This window comes from Nannobrachium achirus, assembly GCF_963921795.1.
Source record: "Nannobrachium achirus genome assembly, chromosome: 17".
In the NCBI taxonomy this organism is placed as follows: domain Eukaryota; kingdom Metazoa; phylum Chordata; class Actinopteri; order Myctophiformes; family Myctophidae; genus Nannobrachium; species Nannobrachium achirus.
Window position 1 is genome coordinate 40,246,629 of NC_137824.1, and position 25,404 is coordinate 40,272,032.

General features: G+C 42.5%; 1 protein-coding gene across 1 annotated transcript in view; it reads left to right on the forward strand.

Moving 5' to 3' along the window:
• mapk9 (mitogen-activated protein kinase 9) overlaps positions 1-25,404 on the forward strand; it is a 33,211-nt gene that overhangs the window by 3,320 nt on the left and 4,487 nt on the right. The window contains exons 2-8 of the mRNA XM_080745471.1: positions 12,855-13,001; positions 14,349-14,478; positions 14,930-14,988; positions 16,397-16,535; positions 17,819-17,984; positions 21,246-21,317; positions 23,173-23,355. Of these exons, the coding sequence (XP_080601597.1) occupies positions 12,886-13,001; positions 14,349-14,478; positions 14,930-14,988; positions 16,397-16,535; positions 17,819-17,984; positions 21,246-21,317; positions 23,173-23,355 (865 nt within the window). The 5' untranslated portion in view covers positions 12,855-12,885. The remainder of the gene's footprint in view (positions 1-12,854; positions 13,002-14,348; positions 14,479-14,929; positions 14,989-16,396; positions 16,536-17,818; positions 17,985-21,245; positions 21,318-23,172; positions 23,356-25,404) is intronic.

Sequence of the window (25,404 nt, forward strand, 5' to 3'; positions counted from 1 at the left end):
TGTCCAAACACTTCTGAACTTGAATGCAGCATCTTATGTTGAAAGAATAGCCCTCTCTGTGTGGAGGTCTGCTATTTTCAATATTTTCACCAAAAGGCCCTTTTATAAATGTCAGTCCCTGCTTCTCTAACATTCTCTGCACGTCCCTGCTTCTTGTAGTTGTTTAAATTCAATTTAAAGCAGTTCACAGGGTTCACTGCACTAGGGCCAAGCTGAGCACAATGTTCTCTGATACAACAGACTAGATATCGTCATTCCCCTGCAGATCACACACACACACACACACACACACACACACACACACACACACACACACACACACACACACACACACACACACACACACACACACACACACACACACATTTCTTTCCTGCCCAAAGCTTCTTTCCTTTTGGACATCCTTTTTTGACACCCTTGCTGCAGTTCTTGGTTTTTCAGTTCCTTCCCTGCCCATTGATCGCTATTTTTGGTGTGTCTCCTCCTGAAAAGAAAGATTTGGTTGCATTTGTTTGTCGTAATTTTTTCGCTTAAAGAGGGTAAGAGGTTCCTTGAATGTTTTTCACAGAACCTGGGACCCATTCCTTTTATATATGAACTCTTTGACTGCGATTGACTAGTACCTCCTTTCCTTTTCCTCTTTCTCTCTTTTGTGTGTATGTATGTATTCATTTCTTATTACATTTTTATTACTACTTGCGCAAGCAGAGCGCGCAAGTACTGTTTTCGGTTTGGTATGTATGTAGGTGACTGGGACTTTTGAAGATTGTAGCCCTGGAATGGCTGGGAATGTATGTATGTAGGTGTCCCCCTACAGCCAATGAAGGACCAGCATTCCTGGTGATGATGTCAGCAGAGATTTGTATATAAGAGCGCTCTTGGTATTGTCTTCATTAACGGGCAAAGACAATAGTAATAGGGACATGAGGCCAGCAGCGCGCACCTTGTGGTACGCTCTGCTTGCGCACAAGTAAGCCATGTGTGGCCTGCTTGAGAGCGCAAGGCGCAAGTTGGCACCTCGACAGAGTGCAGTTCCAGTTTAGTTCGCTACATCCTGCCGGGGAAACTCCCCCCTGTCGGGTGATAAGAAGTAGCCTGCGTACTCATCATGCATTAAAGGAAGCATGAGCTCAGTTCGGGGCCCTCCCCAGGTTGGCAGAGGGAGAGTAGCATGAGGCAGAGAAGAAGTCGCCAGCACACAAGGAAATCATTTGACCTGGTCGGTCTCCCTCAGCGTTCAGGGAGAGTAGTGCCCGCGATTACAGCGTAGGCAATTGGCACTGGGTGAAAAAGTATTTAAATTGTCACTTATCTGGGGACCCCCGCCACCCCAATCACGTGGGGAACCGACCCACAGATTGAGAACCACTGGCCTAAAGCAGGAGTCTTCACCGTTTTCAGGCCAAGGATCCCTTAGCCGAGAGAGAGATGAAGCATGGACCCCCTCTACATGTTGTATAAAATTGTGTTGCAGATCTTTATCGATTTCATGCAGCATTTTCGTCAGTCTGTTGGATTCATGTTGATGTGTTTTTTCAACATTTAACCACTTAAATTGTCGATAATTTGTATCACTCGGTACTTGGTCTGCTCTTTTTTTTTTTACCTCTACAACAAACACATATGCCTAAAATGGCAGATCTACAAGCTTGTAGATCGGTAATTTTCCGCCAAAGTTCTCCTCAGAATAGGGATGCGAGGGTTCAAGTTGTTCATTTAAAATGATCCTATCACACAAAGATTTGGCAGCCCCCCTGTAGTAACTCTGAGGACCCACTAGGGGTCCCGGACCCCCTGTTGAAGACCACTGGCCTAATGATGTTTCCTATTTCCCCCTCTAGCTGCAGCAGCAGGCTCCATGTGGATTTGCTTGTCCATTAGGTGTGGTGTTGTTAAGTGCCTCTGCTACAGGCCATGGTGCTGATTCTGAAAGCCCATCTAATCACTGCCTCTCACACAGAACCTCAACCACATCAGGCCAGTTTACAGAGCCTGTTACCGGTGCTTAGCGAGGACACAGCCTGTAAGATGGAGGGTGAATGAGGGCGTTCGACTCTGCATCTTGATTTTTATTTCATTTCTTGATAATGGGTGTAAATAAGAAAGCAAAGGAGAGCAGTTTACCCCCCACCTTCGTGTGTGTGTGTGTGTGTGTGTGTGTGTGTGTGTGTGTGTGTGTGTGTGTGTGTGTGTGTGTGTGTGTGTGTGTGTGTGTGTGTGTGTGTGTGTGTGTGTGTGTGTGTGTGTGTGTGTGTGTGTGTGTGTGTGTGTGTGTGTGTGTGTGTGTGTGTGTGTGTATGAGTTCATGCGTGTGGCATGAACTGGCAACAAAAATCTTAAAGAAAATCTTTAAACCTCAGGGCTTTATAAACTAGGTAAAACATGCAATTTATCTTGTAGTCACTAGCAGTGTTAAACAAAATGCAAGATTTTTTTTGGTTGTCAGGTCGCAGTTACTATCAAAACCTCCAACGGCTGTCAGTCTGTCAGTTACACGTCACACTTTTGCCCTTCTCATATCTCCGCCACTACCGATCCATGCCAAACTTTGCACACACACTCCTTTGCTGCCAAACCACAACCTCCACCCCCCATTTTTCACATGGCCCTCTTCTAGCGCCACCATGAGGCCGATTCTTGCAAAACAACTTTTTGGACACTGCTCCTACAGATTTTGCCCTAAAATCATGCAAAGCGGTACACAGTATCTCTGTCCCATTTCCCATATTCCCTCCTGATTATCTACCATGGCCTTCTATAGTTTGTGTATGCGACCTGACGGTCGCTTATCTCCCGATTAGGGAGTCTTACTGGTAATATAGACGTTTTAGTCGTTACATTCGGCTTGTGATTATTTGATCCAAATGCACCTTAGAGCATATTAATTCTTGTGTCATTGCTGTTTTAATTCCTTCTGCTTTGGGACTTGACATGGGTTTTTAACATTATACATGTGAGTCGTGTTACAGGAGATGCCTCTAATGAGAAAGGATGGATGACTGGGAGGATAACAAAAGAATGAAAGAATGACAAAAGAGGGAAATGGGGAAAGATAGAGGATGGAAGCGTAGAGAAGTAAAGATGTGAGCAACTCTCCCCTTGGGTGCTGTGAGCCAGCCAGCTGGGTACACATGTGAGAGAAAAGGAGTAGAGGGGGCCAGGGAGGCAGGGAGAACAGTGAAGGATGTTCATTTTTCATCTGAGTCATCTGGTTTGGTCATTCACCAGCTCCTATCTTACATGGAGGACCATTTCCTTCACAACATATGCCTGCCTTAAGAGTGTGTGTGTGTGTGTGTGTGTGTGTGTGTGTGTGTGTGTGTGTGTGTGTGTGTGTGTGTGTGTGTGTGTGTGTGTGTGTGTGTGTGTGTGTGTGTGTGTGTGACTGTGTGTGTTCTTGGCAGGGCAGAACATTATTCTGAATGTTACGTTACTTACGTAAACATGTTGACAATATTTGGCATTAAGAGAGTCTCGTTTCCGAGGGAAATTGATCCAAAACAACCAGCGATAATTGCATTAATGACTTTGGTCAAAGACAGGACAGCAATCACATTATTAACATCTGGACAAAGACAGCGATAACAATACATTATTGTTAAATTCCTAAACATTCTCTACATTAACCTTTTTCAACAGGGGATCCGGGACCTCTAGGGGGTCCTCAGTGTTACTACAGGCCAGGTGGTCCTCCAAATCTTTGTGTGATAGAAACCTTTTTCCTCCTTTTTATATTAAACACTTGAACCACCTAAATCAATGAGGAGACTCATTTCTAATCAACGGCACAACTAGGCCAATCAGACATAATTACACCATGAGGTCGCTACGCAAACCCAAACCTCTGCCAAAGTGCCTTTTTGCTTTAAGACTATGTAGAATACACTTAACGTGTGAGAGACCAATACAGTACCTACTGTATGTGAACTAAGTATTCTCCAATACACACTAATACAAATGACCTGAAGCTCTGTTGAATAACACCGGTATGCCACTGTGTTCCTCCAATATGTTAACCTTTGCACATACTAGAGCTCTGAAATTAACTAATAAGTGAAAACCTGTATGTAGGCTAAACCTAATCAAAGCAAGGCCTATTACAGCAAGAGGATTATTAACTCTTTGGGGGGAAATAGTGCCTTAATCTTCTTCCACTGTGAGATTAATGTCTAATAGTTTTAATGCTCATGTTGCCTTATTGGATTTCAAGTTCCCCTCTAGTAAAGGACTAGCCTACATAATGCCTGCCAAACTGAGAGGCTGAAATGTTCGACTCCATTTAACCTGAGGAATAAGAAAAACAACTGTGAATGTCCACCGTCCTATAGCTGCGTGCGTTACCGCAGGGTGTTTCAAATGTTTTCATGTCAAGGACTCCCAAATGTATATATATTATTTGGCCAAGGACCCCTGAGGGGTCCCCAGCCCCCACTTTAAGAACCAATGCTTTACTGAACACACACACACACACACACACACACACACACACACACACACACACACACACACACACACACACACACACAATTAATTCAATTCAATTTTCAATTCAAAGGAGCTTTATTGGCATGAGAAAACATACGTTTACATTGCCAAAGCAAGTGTCACGCACGCACGCACGCACGCACACACACACACACACACACACACACACACACACACACAGACAGTCCCTCCAGCTACAGTAAGAATAACAGCTATCCAGTTTCCTTGTGACGGAAGCGTCAACACTTAACATGGTCATTATCTCTGTAGACACATTATGTGTGCAGACTGTGCACATGTGTAACATAATACAGTATCTATCAGCATAAATTAACCATCTGACACGCCTTGATTCTGTGTGTGTGCACGGCCACACATGCACTGGCGTTGATATATGCAATTATGTGTTGAAAATGTATGCAGAATGTTAGTGTCTGAGCGTGGCTACATGCCCCAGGCTGCTCGGGAACGGGAAGTCATGGCCGGTGTGTGTTTGTGCGTGATTGTGTGCATGCGTGCGTTAAGCAACAGGCCCAGCAGAGTTTAGACAAGAGCCGTGAGGGCCTTCAAGCTGTCAGCCTTTCTCAGTGTCTGTTCTTCACAAAGTACTAATGGACACATTGACAGCCGTGACCTCAGTTCCAACTTCTAACCCACCTGCTTCTTTAGGGCGGATTCACACTGCGGTCTCGAGACCGGTCTCGAGGCTACTTGGCAGATGTTTAAACCGGTTTTGACAGTGTGAAGCGTGCGGTCTTCCTCAGAAACGGATAGCCTCGAAACCACCTCAAGAGGTAGTCTCGAGACTGCATTGTGCGACCTCGAGACCGGTGAGCCGCAGTGTGAAGCAACCGGCCTCAAAAACGGTATTGATGTTGAACGTGACCTCATATAATGTCGACGAGTCAGCCGTCGGCACAAATAAACACTGGGTAACAGTTGTCGACATGGCCATGGGATCAGCGACTTCATCTCACAGAGAGATTGCTTGCTTGTAGGACTGTCTTCTAAAATTCGTTTATATGTTTTATATCACCAGTTAGCCTACTACTGTGGTGCGCTGGACTGGTGTCATGTACTTCCAATTGGGAGAAGTAGCAATTGGCGAACAGTTATTTATTGTCTCGCACCAGCGCACTGAGGCAGGGGTGAAAGTGAGACGGGACGGCCAGAACCGGCGCTCCGTTAAAACATTCGGAACACGGGACTGTAATCTAGGCTGACCTAGGATCAGATTCAGGTCCGTTATTAGCCGCGAGGCAGCGACATGAAGTATGGCTGTAACTGTGAGATGATGGTTATGCTGCTCTGGGATCAGATTTACAGCGGGAGGGGGGGGGGCTTGGTGCGTGCGTGCATGCATGTGTGTGCGCTGTCGCCCGTCGGGAAAGAAAAGCAGAAAGAGAAAGCACTAGCCTACAAGTTAAACCATGAACTGTTAAACCATGAAAACAAACCGAAAATGACTTACCGCTGTTGATAGAAAATAGCCTAAAAGTATTCCTTTATCCCTGACTTTTGTTTCGATGTTATAGATTCCTTGGCACTGCTTGTGCACTGCTGTGCCTGCTTGACGTGCCATTAATGTGAATATTAAGCCACAAGCGTTTCAGCCATGTTGATTATTAAATAATTAAAATAATAACGTGCGCTGCGCTGCATGTCTCGCTCATCATTCTGCACGTTTATGCGCCTGGAAAATAGCAGATCTACAAGCTCACAACGCGTCGCGGATGCAAGGTCAGTGTGAGCTTGTAGATCAGCGACACAGGTCAATTGATATGCAAATAGGCTTGTTTGTCTTGTCGAGGTGTGGGGGGTGCGAGACCCAAGACCACTGCAACAATGTTCCACACTGCGCTGTCGCGCGTCATTGAATTGTTACACCAACTTTCGTGCCTGAATTTATTGGCAACCACCATCAGCAATGTCGCATAGTTGATGACACTATGTGCATACCGCCACCTATAGGACCGGGCTGTATAGTGCTAGTGATCTCCAGGGAGGCCAGAAGGTCTGCCAATGTGAATGCTGGCCAGCGTGAACCAGCAACCGGTTTCAGAATCAGTTCTAATCAAACGGATTGCAGTGTGAATCCGCCCTTAAATCAGTGGTTTTCAACCAGTGGTCCGTGAGGCGGTTCCAGCCAGGCGGTCCCCAGGTAAATGATGGAGAGTTGGTAACCAAATGAACCCCTATAGATCTGAAACCAAATGGACCCATTACTTGGTTTTGGTTTCATTTTACACTCTCAAGAGTTACGTTATTGTTAAACATCTGCATTACTTAGTTTACAAGAAATCTACACTAGGGCTGTCACAATTATGACATTTTACATGACGATTATTTGTCACTCAAATAATTGCGATTAACGATTTAATTGTGTTTTTGTCGTTGACAATTACATTTCTGTTTGGCTTTTAGGCTTTTAAATTCCACATGGTAGATATGACACATAACCTAAATCCTATACAAAGAAATTACTGACATATTTGACAACTTTACACTTAGAAAAGAACATTGATAGTGGAAATAGACGATCTACAAGCTCACAGCGTGTCGCGATGTGACACGTTGTGAGCTTGTATTTTTTTTTAGTGCTGTCCAACGATTAAAATTTTTAATCGCGATTAATCGCATGATTTCTGTAGTTAATCGCGCGATTAATCGCATAATAAAAATATATTTTTTATTGGCTCAAACTTGCATAATATGTTGTATATTTGGTGCAGGATGCATCCAAATAAATGTATTTTTTATAATTATACTATATGTATCCAATACATTATAAACTCAATGTTATTTATTTCATTATATTATATTATAACCCCTCTGCACTACATCATTTAAGGCAGTGGTGGTTTTCAACCAGTGGTCCTTGAGGGGGTTCCAGCTAAACAGTGGTGTAAAGTAACTAAGTACATTTACTTAAGTACAATTTTGAGGTATTTGTACTTTACTTGAGTATTTCCAATTTTCCAATACTTTTACTTCTACTCCACTACATCTCAGATCGAAATATTGCACTTTTACTCCACTACATTTATTTGAAAACTTTAGTTACTAGTTACTTTTCAGATATTTATAATATTTTAAAACATACATGAACCACTTTAGCCATGTTTAGACGGTGAGCCACTGGGGTTGGTCGGTATCAACTGAGGGGACAATGATCCAATGATTGTACAACATGTTGTTAAGAACAACAATTGTATTGCAGTTGTGTGAGGGAAACTGTGAACTTAAGGTGATTCATATGGGGACCTGGGAGGGTGGGGGGCATACAGTAGGTGTAGATTTATGTTATATATTCAATTGCCAGTCAGTCTTAGGCCTGTGTGCTAAAGGTCAGGTTAAGGTCTCTCACACCTTATCACTCCTTATCCAGGTGTCCAAGCAGGCAGCAGCTATGGTCACTCACGATTGACAATGTTATACAGTCATTCCTCAGCTGCATTGCAATACTGTTGCAAAGTTCAGCACTGGAAATGCATGTGTTTGCATATGGAGGGCTGACAGGCAAGTTCAGTGGTAATAGTCTTGAGTGTATCAAGCACTCTGAAGTGGTTTCTATCAACTAGACCAAAGGCATTTGAACAGATTCAGCAGCAGTCTACCTGGACACTGTGCACTGACTGGCTGACTTTGGGTTGACAACTTAATTATTCCTACTGTATACTTCCCATCCACCAGTTTAAATGTGCAGGGGGACACCTTGTCAATAGGTTGTCACCTTTTCTCTCATGACGGATGATGACGCACATGATGAAGTACTTCTTCCGTGCTGGCCATGTGCAGTATGCTTGATATCTCACCCAGTGCCTGCTGAGATGCATGTGCTCCATGCCAGAGTCTAAGATAGAACTTGTCTGTCAGCACCATGATGGATTCTGGATCACTGTCTCTGCTCAACATAAAGAGCAGGAATGATGCTGCTCTTTATGTTGGTGCCTTGCATGGTTTCCTCTGCCATCGGTGTCATGACGCATGTGGGTGGAGCTGACTGACACCTTCTCCAAAATGTGCAGAAACAGTAGTAGGGAGTCTAAGCACTGGTGTCTTGGTTGTAAAATATTGGCGTGTACACACACACACACACACACACACACACACACACACACACACACACACACACACACACACACACACACACACACACACACACAGCATTCACGATGAGGCACCAAGATTTCCTAAATTCCTATGACCCTGATGCAGCCATCTCTGGAACCTCATCCTTACATCCTTACTGTGTGCCAGTCAGGAGAAATACCAGTTCTGTGACATGCTAATGGATATTCATCAAGTTTTTCTATTCATTGTTCTCCCAGAGGTCAAATGTTACCTTGGCCTGACCTTTAACATGTGAGGTATTATGGATTCTACACATATGAAAACCAAAACATGAGATTACACAGGTTTTCTATACTAGGACAAGCGGATCAAATAGTGGGCATTTTGGATATTTTCTTACACACACTATATTTTGTTTAATGAATTTCACAATACATTTACTTAAAATATATGTATGTAAACATGGTTTAAAATCTTTAGGTTATTTATGAAGGACATCTTTCATGAAAACATCTTATGTAATGTAGTCACTACACTAATAGTACAGTATGTTGTCACTGCCTGTTACCATTTCTAGAGATGCTACTTTAAACAACCTTTATGTAGTTTATGTAGTCATATAGTCTGAGCTTTATCCTTGCCAGAGAGGGTCAATACTAAGGGAGATCTGCTTGTGACTGCAATCGGTTTCTGTTCACGGATGACTCGGCTCTCTTAGTCTCAGGCAGAGATATATTGCAGGTTGAAAAGGCCCTTAACTGTGAACTAAACGAGATCTGCACCTGGCTCAATGACAACAGACTCTCAATTCATCAACTGAATATATCCTCTTTGGATCCAGTCAGAAACTGAGCAAAGTTGAGAACTTCACAATTAAAGTAGGTGACACTGTGATAGCACTGTGGGTTGCATCCTGGAGGCTAACCTATCCAGTGAAAAAAGGACTACCAAGGTAATAAATAAAGTCAACCAACGAATTCGATTCTCGCAAAGGGTTGCTCCGCTGATCAATTTTAAATCTCGAAAGACCCTAGGAGGTGCACTTATTGGGCCCCTCATAAAATAGACTAAGCCCCCGTGCTCCCACCCCCCCTTTTCTCTGCCCTTATTTATGCTTTTTTCTGCTTTTGAAATTGATGTTATCCTAGATACTATGTTCTATCCGTCTGTCTTTCAATGTTATATGAGATACTTAAAGTGTGGTTCCTGTGGCTTTCTAGGATCTCCTTTTAGTTGACCTTGTACCAGTGATTTGTACTGTCATGAAACTGTACTTTTTTCTATTGCAAACTTCTGATAAATTCTTCAATCAATCAATTGGATTTTGAAAACTGTGTTTTGGCATGTGATTATAAATGAAGTAATAACACACAGAAAGCTACCCCAGATGCAATGCTCTCACATATTTCCTAATCCTAAGGATGTATACCTTCCCAAAAGTCACTATGAGAATCATTGCCCCCAAGATGGTAATGATGACCCCACATTTGGGGCCCTGGCATATTATGTCATAATTATATAGTCACTATATGTCACTGCCTATAATAAAGAACAATTCTAGATATGCTAATTTTAACCACCTTACTGGACAATATATAGTCTGAACTTTATCCCAACCATTTTTCAAAGAGATAGGATGAATAATAAGAGAGAACCATCAGTTTGAAGTAGAATGTTCCATTCGGATTTTGAAATGTTTTTTTGCATGTTGTTATAAATGGAGTGATAACACACAGAAAGCTACCACAAATGCAAGGCTATCACATTTTTCCTTGTACTAGGGATGTATACCTTCCCAAAAATCACTATGCGAATCGTTCCCCCCAGATGGTACCGATCACTGAACAATGTGGAGCCATGGTTCACAGAGGATTATGTCATAATTATAGTCACTATGTTGTCACTGCCTGTAATAAAAAACAATTATAGATATGCAAATGTTAACATTAGTGAAGAATATATAGTCTGAGCTTTATCCCAACCATTTTTCAAAGAGATAGGGTCAATATTAAGAGAGAACCATCAGTTTGAAGTAGAATGTTCCATTCGGATTTTGAAAACTGTGTTTTGGCATGTGGTTATAAAAGGAGTGATAACACACAAAAAGCTACCACCACTGCAAGGCTATCACATTTTTCCTAGTACTAGGGGTGTATACCTTCCCAAAAATCACTATGAGAATTAATCCCCGCAGATGATACCGATAACCCCATATGTACGGTGCTAGCTCACGGCCTAGTTGTATACTTAGGCTGTTTGAAAATAGCCGATAGACAAGCTCACAACATGTCGCATCGTGACGCGTTGTGAGCTTGTAGATCTGCTATTTTCAACACTTTCATACTTTTACTCAAGTACATTTTGATTTCTGGGCTTTTATAATTGAAACAACATTGTAGTATTGGTTTTACTTTTTCCACCACTGCAGCTAAATGATGGAGAGTTGGTAAACTCTTGTTTTTGGGGTCTGGGAGAATAAATCTAATCAAATGGTGGTCTGTGGCTCAAATGCTGACTAAATAACACACACACACACACACACACACACACACACACACACACACACACACACACACACACACACCATTTCGTTCCTACAGTGTTCAGCTGGGGGCTGCCGCTAACATACAGTAGCCTACTACAGGTCACAGTAGTCCTGGCTATCTGGAGGCTAATGGTAGCTAACTTGCTAACAGCAAGGTTGTGTCCTAAAGGCACCTGTAAATGAGTAATTCCACTGTGTTTTTCATCATTCATTCAACCCAGCTTCCAGACAAACACACACACTCATGGTCTCACACACAGTAAGCTTGAGCTCTGTTCCTGACTTTGAGCTGAGCTCTGCTCTGGGCTCACCACCATGCTCACCACGCTAATGTTGACACTCTGAGATGCGGAGCGCAGAGGGAGCTACGGAAGCCTCAAAGGTTACAAAAAAAAAAAGCAAAAAAAAAAAAAAAACTTTTTTTTTCTTCTTTTTTGCGTTAAGCGTTAAAATAATTAACGCCGTTAATAGGTTGATGCGTTAATTAGTTAATAACGCGTTAACTTGGACAGCATTCATTTTTTTTTTATATATGAACATTTTTCAATATGGAAACGATTATGACGATTATGAAAAATAATCGCGATTATGTCAAATAATCACGATTAGACGATTATGTAATAATTGTGACAGCCCTAATCTACACAATTAGAGAATGTAGAATAATTGTTATTTTGATCAACGTTTGCCTGGTATCTCTCCTAACACATCAATACAGCATGGAATAGTGGACAAAATCGTATCCAACCATAACAGAATATAACTAATTCTTGTGGGACTGAGAGGATAAATCTAGAAAACCAAAAAAAAGTTCAAAACCACTGAGTTAAATGAACAAACCAGGCCACAGAGTAACGCTGGGTATGTTTGGAACGACGGATTTGCTGTCACCGGATGGGGTTGAAAATGAAATTATATATGAACGTACTCAGGCAACCATATTAGGCACTACCATTTGTTGTGAATAAATGGGGCATTGAAGAGTGGGCTGTCAGCTTTTCAACTTTAGAAGCTTGCTTGTGCAACCAAATGTTTTACTCGAGAATGCAGGGCTCGTGATGTGCTGTGACTTGTTTTGCTTTCTGCCAGTGTTATTATCATTGTAAAACCTTGTGTACAACTGCCAGTGGTGGATTTTATTGGTGCCATCCGAGGTTTTATCCGTGTGTGTGTGTAGGGATCAAGTATGTTATTTCCGGGGGCACAGTGGCGCAGTCGTTAGTGATGTCGCCTCACAGCTAGAAGGTCCTGGGTTCAATTCCCGCTGGGGTTGCTGTGGGCGCTGGGGGCGTGTTCTCTCCTCCGCGTCATCAGTGCCCATAGATGGGGTTGGCAAAAGGGCCTTTCTGTCGGAAGTTTGCATGTTCTCCCCGGACCCCGTGTCTCACCCTCATAAAAAAACATGCAGTAATCCTGGTCTCTATACTACCTCCCCCTGGCCAGCCGGGGCGCCTGATGAAGGGGAAAGGAACTGGTTGGAACTACGTCCAACCGGGGAAACTCCCCCCCTGTCAGGTGAAAAGAAGCGACTTGGACTCCTCACGCATAGAAGGAAGCATGAGGTCAGTCTGTTGTCTCCCCAGGTTGGCAGAGGGGGTGTAGCGCCCAGGATTACATTAGACAATTGGCACTGGGTGAAAAATGGGTCGCAAAATCGTGGAATAAAAATTATATAAAAAAAAAGTATGTTATTTCCATTTATGTACTGTATGTGTGTGTGTGTGTTTGTGTTTTGTTCTCCTCCTTGCAGACAGAGCCGGTGATCCTGACTTTGTGGCAGGATGAGTGAGGCGGAGAGTCAGTTCTACAGCGTTCAGGTGGGGGACTCCACCTTCACGGTGCTAAAGCGCTACCAACAGCTCCGGGCGATCGGCTCCGGAGCCCAAGGAATCGTCTGGTGAGTGAGGGCACAAGCAGACACGTGACAGAAATGAAAAGGCAACAGGAAAGTTATTCAGAAATTGGATATAATTATGTTTGAAGAGATTTTTTCTACAGCTGTTGGAGCAATTCAGTGCTTCAGACATAGATATAAAAAGCTATATGATATGCCTCTTCTGCCTCGGCTGTTCGTTGGAGCGACGTGTAACAACTTGAGGCCGGACGCCTGGGAAAAGCTGAGGGATCGCTTCCAGTCAAAGTGACTACTGGCCAATCACAGCGCGTCTTTTCCGGGACTTATCAATTCAGTTCAACAGAGCTTCATTGGCATGTTTCCATCCAGTTGTTCTTAGAGGCTGCGTATGTAAAGACCCGCCCCACCTGCCTCTGATTGTCCTACCAACTTCCGTATGTGTGACGCACGCGGAAGCGATGCTGATTCCCGCTATGCATAACGTCGTTGTCGGGTGAAAACCTTGTGTATGCAAAACCGTTCGTTTTGCGTTTATCATTTTAAAAATGATTTTAAACTAGTGAAAACAGCCGATCTACAAGCACACTAGATCGGCTATTTTCACTAATTTTGTGCGATGGCCTTGTACGATGAAGCAGGGCTTTACTTTGCGAAAGAACATACAAATTTGAAACTTGGGGATACGAGGTTTCCACCCGACAACGACGATATGCCCCAGAGCCGATGGAGGAGTCTACCTTTCTATGTCTATGGCTTCAGTTGTCAGTCATTTCAAGGTCAATGCCAAGGCGCTTAAATGTCTTGGCAAAATAGGCATTTACTCAGAAAATACACCAGACAGACTGGCTATCAGTGTGTACCCACACTGAAATCGGTGTAGTCTGTGGCCCAAGCAGGTATTTCTTTCATTCTAGTTGTTCCACACTGATTTCATTCTATTGTAGGGAGTTTTTCTAAATCCCCCTGCATCGCAAAAATGCCACCTGAGTGGCTAAAATCACAATCGTTAGCTAAATGTACGTCTTGTGAATCTTATTTCACTGCAGGTTTTTACTTCTTAGCTGGATTTGATTGCATGCTGCACTGCATCTGATGAGATCACTGCAGCGGGTCTGTTATTGCCTGCTGTTGTGCAACACCTAGAGGCTACATCATGTCATACTAGGAATTCATTTTATAGACCAGCCTTATAAAATGTAACCGTCGCTCTGCTTTTCCTTCTGTAAATGAAGAAAGAGGGGAAACTCAAGGGCACCTTCCTTCCTTTTTTAAAAGATAAACACATACAGCTAGCTACGAGGACACGTCTATTTTCCTCCTCATTATCTTATCATTCTGCTCGGTTTCCTCCTGTGTCCCTGCCTCTCCCCTCTGTCTGTCTGTGTCCAGTTCTGCTCTAGATTCCGTTCTAGGTATACCAGTGGCAGTGAAAAAGCTGTGTCGGCCCTTTCAGAACCAGACCCATGCTAAGCGGGCCTACAGGGAACTGGTGCTGCTCAAATGTGTCAACCACAAAAATGTAAGGAGCCTTTTCTGCTACTGGAGGAAATGTGCTTACTGCTTGTTCAAGGCATAGTGGAGTGTGTCCAATACAGATCTTCAAGATAAGAAAGCAGATAATCATCTCGTCTCAATTACTTTATTAGATTTGTTCAGGGCAGTGAACGCAACCACCAGTCAAAATGCCTTCATTGTTTGATAAGACAATGCAGGCAATGACATAAAACATTCTAAAAGAATGATGTCAGTATCCCGGCCAACTTACATGGTCTGTCAGTTGGGACAACAAAGAGTTATTAAAAGACGAATGGACGGGCTAATTTGAGGAAAGAGAGCGTGTCAGCTTGCCGCATTTCAAACATTATCTCTTTGCTCCCGAGTTCCAGAACCCGGGCAAAGCCCATTTAGCTTTCATCCCACAGTCGGCTGCCTCTCCATTGTAGACTAATGGTCTGTCACTCTGCTCGCAGATCATCCGTCTCATCAATGTCTTCACGCCTCAGAAGTCTCTGGAAGAGTTCCAGGACCTGTGAGTAGCAGTAATGTGTGTCCCTCAATGTCCCATCTTAATCTGTCCCGTCTCTCTGGTAACGCTCTCTTTCCCATCGCTCTGGTATTTGGCTCTGTACCTTCAGTCTGCTATCTCTCTCTGCTCCCTTGTCAGGTGCGTCACAAAGGAGGGGGGGGGGGGGGGGGCGGGGGGGGGACTGAGTTGCTAGGGCCCAAGGTGGAGGGGTGTGCAAATCTTTGAATATTATGTATTTTTTAAGAGAACATTTGTAACTCATATTATGCTTCTGGGGCTCCCTGGAACTAAATATTTTGAGATGGGTGTCCGTGGCCAAATACATATCATTTGGGGAGTCCTTCACATGAAAAAGTTTGAGCACCACTGACATAGAAACATAGGTTTTTCAAAAAACCTTAGAAGGATTTGAAATATTCACTTGCACAAATTTTCAAAAATCTTTAAAAATAGCAGATCTACAAGCTTGCAGCCGTGCTGTGAGCTTGTATATCTGCTATTTTCTAATAGTTAAAGCACAAAATAACTGAAGTGAATCCTTGTACCCAGGGCCCAGAATTTGGTGAGACACCCCTGTCCCTTGTATCTCTGTCCTTTCTCCGTCCTGTCTCTCCAGTAACTCTCTGTCCCGCCTCGCTGTGATATTAATGTTTCTGCATAAGTAATTGTCATTCTCTACCTCTAGTTAGAGAAAGTTAGCCGAGTCTTTGACCAATCTGGGAACAAAATGCTTACCAATAGCTTTCTTCACAAATGTGTTCGTAAAGGTGTCTACTATCACCTCTGAACTTTTTCAAACCCAACTCCCTTGGGAAACTTTGTGGGAGGCAATCAACGTTGGGGTCTCATTGACTTTACTATACAGCAGGGTTCCCCAATAGGCGGCCCGCGGGCCATTTGCGGCCCGCGGGGGGCTACTGTCTGGCCCACACCAACCCTAGTGATAATGGTAGTATAAGAGCAGCAACAACACTAGTATATCGTCGTTGTTGGGTCGTTGTTGGGTGGAAACGTTGTATGTCCAACACCGTTTATTTTGTATTTATCATTTTAAAAATGATTTAAACTAGTTAAAACGGCCGATCTACAAGCACACAACGATCTGCTGTTTTCACTAGTTTTGTGCGGCAGTCTTGTATGATGAGGCAGGGCTTTGCTTTACCAAAACAACGTACACATTTGAAACTTGGAGATACAAGGTTTCTGCCCGACAATGGCGATATCTGAACTGTTGCTGGAGTAGCGGAAACGCCACCATCGCCCCCTGCAATGTTGCGACCCTCTGCTTGGTACCCTAGACATAATTCGGACCTTGTGGAAAACGATTTGGGGAACCCTACTATACAGGAAAAGAATACAACAAATAAATCTCGGCTAACTTTCCCCAACTGTCCCCAACTGTCCCTCCCAGCTATCTGGTGATGGAACTTATGGATGCCAGTCTGTGCCAGGTGATCCACATGGACCTGGACCACGAGAGGATGTCCTACCTGCTCTATCAGATCCTGTGTGGCATCCGGCACCTGCACTCAGCTGGCATCATCCACAGGGTGAGCACAAGGGATACGAGGGGTTCGTTCATTCTAATTAGACCCTCCAGAAAAACGTGGGCAAAAATATTTTTTTATGCAGACTAAAATCATTGATTATGCGGTAGGGATGGGACGATATGATAATTTCATATCACGATTATTTTGACAAAAGAAATTGCGATAATCAAATCCATTATCCTGGTGTGGAACATTTGCCAAAAAATAGCCAATCTACAAGCGCTTGTAGATCGGCTATTTTTTGGCAAAGACATTTAATAGAGTGAAAAAAGACTGTATCAAGTACGTATATTATAAGTACCTTTTACCAATTATAGAGGGTTTAAATGTTACCGGATATGCAGCTCGGCAAATAAAAGGTGAATTGATCCCAGTGCATGATGGAGGACGATATCACGATAAATTGAATATCCACAATACGATTATCGTGAGTGTTTTTTATCACGATAAAAGATAATATCGCTTAACGTCCCATCCCTATTATGCGGGCAAAAATCCTTGATTTTGCTATGGAATATGTGGAGTTTTATGTGATTTTATGCAGTGAAATTGTGAAAAGTTGCGAAATATGTGACATGCAAAATATGCAGAAAGTTGCGAAATATGCAAAAAGTTGTGAATTACACGAGATGCGAAATATCCGGGGGTTTATGGGATTTTATGCGGTGAAATATGCAGGTAGTTCCGAAATATGCGGGCGGAAATATGCGACTAATCTGCCTTTTTGAAAACATGTGACCCCTGCATAATCTGCGGCATTTGGCTGATTATGCGGGAAATTATGCAATCGCATAATCACATTTTTCTGGAGGGTATTCCCCCACCATGGCACATGTTGATCAATCTAGAGCAGGGGTCTTCAACAGGGGGTCCGGGACCCCTAGGGGGTCCTCAGAGATACTACAGGTGGCGTCGCCAAATCTTTGTGTGATATGATCATGTTTTTTAAATGAACAAATTGAACCCTAGCATCCCTATTCTGAGTGGAACATTAGCAAAAAATAGCAGATATACAAGCTTGCAACGCCTCTGTGAGCTTGTAGATCGGCTATTTCTGGCAAATAAGTTTGGTGTAGAGGGAAAAGAAGAGCAGACCAAGTATTGACGTTTCAAGTGGTTAAATGTCTGAAAATACACATTAATCCAACATACACTGATGACAGTGCTGTCAAACAACTCTATGACATATATGAACATTTTTAATCTGAAACACAATTGTATACAATATAGACTATAGTGTAGTGTATTGTAAAGACCTTCTCGTCCTTTCTCCCCCCTGTCAGGACCTGAAGCCCAGTAACATTGTAGTGAAGTCGGACTGCACGTTAAAGATCCTGGACTTCGGCCTGGCCAGGACGGCCTGCACTAACTTCATGATGACGCCCTATGTGGTGACCAGATACTACCGCGCCCCAGAGGTCATTCTGGGCATGAAGTACAAGGAGAATGGTAAGGAGGGTCCTCACCTCTGGACCCACTCTGGTCACTCAGCTAATTAGTCCCCCCAGGAATCACGGATTTCTCTGCCATTCGCGGATTTTTCCGCCGTCCGCGGAATAACAGTAAAACCTGACATTATATCCGTTATTACTCCTATTATAAAACAGATTGTAGCCTACATGGTGAGGCCACCTGTATGACTTTGCTTCACAGGGCCCTGGGGGAATAGTTTGACTGACGGCTGGATGCTCAGACATTTCTACATGAAACTGTGTCCTGACATATAGTTCCTCTATGCCTGTGGTCCTGGCAATGACTCTCTTCTGCTAATGCAGAAGAGAATAAATATTACACCCATAGTATACTAGATGTCCTCTAAAATGTAATTACTATGGTCATGGTTTGGATGACAATATAGTCTTTGCAACATAAATTACAAACAATAACAATAAAAAAAATCATATTTGATTTTTATTCTCAAAAACAATTATTTTAATATATGATTATTCTAACCACCAATTACAATTAATTGTACCTATTTCATGAAGGGTTTTACTCGATTATTAGAACTAAATCATTTTTTGCTTAACTGGTCATTTTAGGTTGTTTATTAATGTCCGCGGAATCAAGAATAGTTTTTCTCTGCTGATTCCTGGGGGGACTAGCTAATTCACTGACCACAAAGTCACAATGGTCTTCCTCTCTACCCTTACATTCCTGTTTTCTGTTTTCCTATGAACATAACATGCATAATTTCAAGATGTTCAGACATCTATGATGTCAGTCATCTCCATATTTGGGAAAAGATACATTTTAATTGTGTGTCTTTCTCTCCATATATGGAGTTGACTATCATTACCTCCTGGATCTCCATATATGAACATCACAACACTGACTTCATCATGGATATGGACATATAGGTCAATGGGGGAAATGTATTCACTAATACATTAATATCAATAAAAAAAGAAGAAAAGGAGTAGATCACCCAAGTAGAACACTTCTAGTGCCATTCTTGTTGTGATTATTTGGATACAGAGTGCCTACAATTAACTACACTTTATTTTGAAGAGCCCCTGAAGCTAAAATCGTGTCCATGTTGTGGAAATTCACTAAATTCGGATGTAGACCTGGATGTTTACTTTCACACGGAAATGAACATTTCTAACTTTTTTGGCATCGCAAGTGTTAATGGACATTGTTTTGTTTTGGTCACATTCCTACGACAAAGAGCCTGCTTTGTTCCCTATGGAGACACAAAGAGTCTCCTCAAATTATTGGCTTAGGAATGTGACAAAAACAATATCCATGAATTCAAGTCTCCATGGGGTGAGTAATCGATAGAAAAGAAATTCATTTTGGGGATGAACTGTCCCGTTAAAGGAGTAGTTCACCCCCAAAATGACTTTTTTTCTATTGATTAGTCACGCCATGGAGAGTAGAGTTCAATAATATTTTTTGGTTTTTGTCGCATTCCTAAGACAAAAATTTGATTGGAGTAAATTTACCCCCATTGATTCCGGAATCAATGGGGGTACATTTATTGTTATCACATTTTTGTCTTAGGAATGTGACAAAAAACAAAAAATATTATTGAACTCTACTCTCCATGGCGTGACTAATCAATAGAAAAAAAGTCATTTTGGGGGTGAACTACTCCTTTAAGCTCTGAAATCAACGTGTGATAAATGTTCAGAGGGATGAATGAATCTGCTGCCAGAAGCCTGTCATCTTAAATCAAAGTTCTCCATCGATTGTACATCAGATTACTTACACTGACCTAGATTCTTGATCAGCATGGAATATATTGATGGATCACATAGTGATTGTGATGATTATTATTGATTGTAATGGATGCCGCTCCTCTGCTGCAGTGGATCAGTAGTCGGTCGGTTGTACCGGTATATTGGTTGAAATGATCTCACAAAAATCCTATTTCCTGGAAAGGACTGTATCCTTCTGTGTAATCTTGTCCAGAGCCCGACCGGTACTGGACTTCTGGGGTTGATTCTGATATTGGAGAGTTGGGTTTTGTGATGTGTGTGGTGTTAAGAACTAGACTAGTTCATTTTTTGGAACCATGAACTTTTGTTCTGAATTATGAACTATGAACTGAACTAGTTAATTTTAAAATGTGTGAACTCAACTTTGAACTAGTTCATGTAGAAAGTGAACTTTCCCAACACTGGTTGTAGGCATCGTCTTTCAGTATGACACAGTGGTTCACAAGCCCATCCACACCACCATGGGCAATGACAGAGTTGTGTCAGTGTTGATATAACAAACACCACCATAACGGCTACCAACACAGTTGTCAAAGCTATCCTCCTGGATAAGCTGTGTGTCTGCCTGTGGTTGCTGCTACAGCTAAAGTGTTCTGGAGGGTTTTGGAGGCCTCCTCGCAGAAGGGATGGCTTTTAACTCAAATGAAACTGAGATAGAGGGAAGCAGGAGTAGTAGTTTGGCAAACACTTAGAGCCACACACACAGACACACAGCTGTGTAAACTGATAAGCAGCGCCTGGAACGTTTTCTGTTTCCCAGCATGGAGAGGGGGGGGGGGGGGGGGGGGGTTGGGGGAGAGAGAGAGAAGGAACCACAGAATGAGAAAAAAATAAATCCAGATGAGAGGCATCACGTTAGCTAGAACACTACTTCTCAAGCAAATGAGGAGCGTTTTTTTATCTACAATCTCCACAATGTGAGTTATGTGACACGTTGTGAGAATGTAGATCTTCTGTTTTTAATAATATTTGACAAATCTTCTCCTATGGGGGTCCCTGGCACAAAGTCATTTCAAATGGGGGTCTGCCGTACCGGGGGTCCTGCCATACACAGTGATTTTTTTTTTTTTGGGCTTTCCTCTGTGTAAAATTATCAATCACATCCTTAGGAGGGGAATTCTTGATAATGTGGTGAGTCCAGAGGGAAAGGTTTCATCTTCGTCTTTGTGAACGAGCAACATGTCGTGACATAGAGTCAACTTAACTTTAAAGTTTAAAGGGCCTAATTACATGTGTTCATGTTAACTTAACACCCCTGGGGGTACACATGCACCATTTCCCAAGTTTGTCATTGACTGTTAAAGCACAGGGTGTTCCATTATGTCTGCCTTCATTTCACAGTGATCGTGTTTGATTCCTCTGCACATTTTGAGTGAATCATATTACAGTATGTGATATGCAGATGTTATGTGCACATTTGTATTGACCATCCTATGTGTGTGTGTGTGTGTGTGTGTGTGTGTGTGTGTGTGTTCTCTGTTCCCAGTGGACATCTGGTCGGTGGGGTGCATCATGGGAGAGATGGTGAAGGGAGCCGTCATATTCCAGGGAACGGACCGTATCCTGCTTTAAACTTTTCAGGTCGAGACCCAAACGAGAAATTAGACATTTGCCCAGTACCCAAACCAGTGATTTTTTATTTATTTATTAATCAAATTACTTAGAAAAATCGTTGTAGGAAAGGAGAAAGGAGAAATTAAAGCCATAAAAATGTGTCCGAGACCCACAAATGGGTCCCGAGCCACTGTTTGGGAAACAGTGCTCTCTTTCACAGACAAAATGTCCTTATCGTGGCAAAAATATGGTAAAAATAATTAGTGCTCGAGACTCTCTTTCCGTCTTATTCCAGTCCCTGTCCTATTTTCAGTCTGGGTTACTGTCTCATCTCGCATCAGTCCATTGTCTGCCTGCCTTATTGTACGGCTCTGTCAGTGTCTTATTGAATATGTCCACAGAGGCGTTTCTATGAACCCAGATTTGAACACGAGGCATTGAGGGCCTTGGTGAACGAGTATCAATCAGTTCAGATATGCATTCAGCACCTTGAGTTATCGAGGGGATCCGATTGGAGTGACTCGGGTCATTTGCATTTATATTGGTTGTTTCACCTCCACCACCCCTGCCCTCACTCTGTCCGTCTGCACCTGGCTCACCGTTATAAAGGTTTAAATAGCTTAAGTTTGAGGACAGACTACTCGCACTGCAGCTGTTTGCAACACCCGAGTAACACAAGGTTTCCAACAGCCAAGTAACTGCGGTTGTGTTTGCTTTTTATCGTACAGGACATCATTCAGGCATGCAAACCTGTTGTTCTTTAGCACAGTGGTCCTCAACCTTTACTGGCCGCGACCCCCAAAATAATCATATTTGAACTGGGGACCCCCCCGCCCCCACCCTGACAAGCACTAAGAGTTGAGGAATTACATTTTGTACAACACGGTTCTATTTTCACAATTTCTGCCTCTAATATTTGACAATTTGGCCAATGTTTAATTTGTCATTTTAGAGGTATTAAAGTCCTTAAATTGTCACTTTAGAAATGTGCAAATGCTCTCTGTACACTTAAACTTTATGTTGGTTTGTTTACTGTTGAAAGAGAAAACAATGTTTCACATCAAGTAAATCATCTGGGGACCCCCCCAAAATAATTTGGGGACCCCACACCAGAACTCTGAGAAATGGTGCAAGATATTATTTGCTTATTTGAAGTAATAGAGGACTTAAAAGTGTGTTTGTTTGATCTGCAGATCTCAATAATCCAGCCATAAAGTGTGTGATAAACCGGGGTGTGGCCGGACAATAGAAATATTAACTAAAATGAGAATTGTAAATAACAATACTCAAACGCTACAAAGGGTTGTCTTACAAATTCTGCAGGCTACTGTTTCCATTCAGTTAGACATAGTATACTTTTGTGTATACAGTACAATGTCTGCTAAATAATACCAAGAGAGGACTACAGACCCTCAAGTGGTCTAAGCCCTTCCCAGATATACAAGCTTACGGTGCTGTGCTGCGAGCTTGTAGATCTGCTATTTTTGAAAAATCGTGAAAATGTGTGCAAATCTTTGAATGTATATATTTTTAAAGCAACATTTGTAACACAAATCTTTCTTTCTCTTGGTCCCTGGAACAACATATTTTGAGCTGGGGGTCCGTGGTCAAATGCATATAATTCTAGCCTAGGGGTCCTTGACATTAAAAACGTTGAGCACCATGGATAAAGAAACATACGTTTTTCAGAAAACCCATTAGGATTTAGAAGACATTTTTAGGTATTTTTGGGGGGTCCTTGGAAATGTAAAGGTTTTGAGAGCCACTGCTGTTAGCTCAGTACACCTTTGCATTACTTCACGCCTTTGCCTTGATTTCATGCCTATGTGTGTTGGGGCCTTGACAATGTGTGCGTCCAGACATCGACCAGTGGAATAAAGTAATCGAGGTGTTGGGAACGCCTAATCTGGAGTTTATGAATCGTCTCATGGAGACAGTGAGGAACTACGTGATGAACAAACCACAGTATCCTGGGGTCAACTTCGCTGAGCTCTTCCCCGACTGGGCCTTTCCCTCCGACTCGGAACACGACAAGCTCAAGAGTAAATTAAAAATCACACCTGTGTGAAGTGGAGCTGTGTGTGTGTGTGTGTGTGTGTGTGTGTGTGTGTGTGTGTGTGTGTGTGTGTGTGTGTGTGTGTGTGTGTGTGTGTGTGTGTGTGTGTGTGTGTGTGTGTGTGTGTGTGTGTGTGTGTGTGTGTGTGTGTGTGTGTGTGTGTGTGTGTGTGTGGATCATGTGTACCGATTTTTGTGACATTTGAAGAAAATATGTAGGAAAAGGAGCAAAAAGTGTGTTTTGGAGAAAATTCAAGATGGCGGAAAATCTATCATGGCGCAAATGGGCGTGGCCTATATGGGGAGATGCGTCATGACCCAAGGAATCCAGGGAAAAAATATTTTTAATTTTCCGACCTACGGTTCAAGAGTTACAGGCCAAAACGTAAAGTGGGGTGTTATGGCGCCACCATGCGGCCAAATTACACAATTATTTTTTATTTAATCCTTGAAAGCATTATGAACCTCCTCTCCAAGTCTTGAAACTCTAGCCCCTATGGTTTGCGAGAGACAAATAATTGAATGTGAGTTTTTGCAATTCCCATTATAAGTCAATGGGGAAAATTAATTCACTAATAAATTAATATCAATTAAACTATAGAACCTTTCTCTTAGAAAAGTAATAGCCCACGATTCCTGAGTAAGCCGGTCGATTTGACATATGGCGCGAGTGTGTGGTGGCAAAACTGTGGGACTAGTGGCGTGCCGAAGTTTAGGAAGTTCAGGCTACATACACACAGACAGACAGACAGACACACACACACACACACACACACACAGACCCACACGGCCACGTATAGGGAGCCTGTGTTTCACACAGCTCCAAAAATTCATAATAATAACAGTATTATGAAAGCTTCCATTCATATAATATATGTCGCAGTTGTTTATAACATTTATAAAAAAACAGCATGCAAGTCGTATGCATACAACAAAAGTAGCAGCTACTACATGGTGAGCTTGTAGATCTGCTGTTTTAGACACACGACACCGGCGCCAGGTATTACTGTAACATTCAAAACAACAGCATTTACTGTAACATAATCCCCTAACTAGACATTCGAACCAATGGTGTTTACTGTAACAATTTGCTCTGATTGATTGAGTGAGAGATTGACATTTTACTGATAAAAATGCATGTACATGAACATATACACAATGGGGAAAATAAGTATTGGATACACTGCCGATTTAGCAGGTTTTCCCACTTCCAAAAATGGAGAGGTCTGCAATTTTTATCATATGTATACTTCAGCTATGAGAGACAGAATCTAAAAAGAAATTCCAGGAAATCACATTGTATGATTTTTAAATAATTAATTTGCATTTCATTGCAAGAAATAAGTATTGGATACGCCTAACAATCAGCAAGAATTCTGGCTCTCACAGAACTGTCAAATATCTTTTAAGAAGTCCTCCTATTCTACACTCATTACCTGTATTGATTCATTCTATTGACCCACGTTTTACGTTGTTACCTGTATAAAAGACCCCTGTTCACACACTCAATCAATCCGACTCCAACTTTTCCACTAGGGCAAGACCAAAGAGCTGTCTAGGACCCAGGAAAATAATTGGTAGACCTGCACAAAGGCTGCGATGGGCTACAGGACAATAGGCATCAGCTTAGTGAGAAGGCAACAACTTTAGGCACAATTATTGGAGCATGGAAGAAGCTCAAGATGTCTATCAAGCTCCCTCTGCCTGGGGCTCCATTTAAGATCTCACCTCATGGGGTATCAATGATTATGAGAAAGATGAGGGATCAGACCAGAACTACTCGGGAGGACCTGGCCAATGACCTGAAGCGAGCTGGGGCCACAGTCTGAAAGATTACTATTAGTAAGATACCGTATTGAGGGGAGGATGGATGGGGTCATGTATTCTTACTGCACTCACTGCAGGATTTAAATCAATGGTGGCAACGCAGCGTAGTATCTTACAAATGGTATGGTAATCTTTCAGACTGTGGTCCCAGCTCTCTTCAGGTCATTGGCCAGGTCCTCCTGAGTAGTTCTGGTCTGATCCCTCATCTT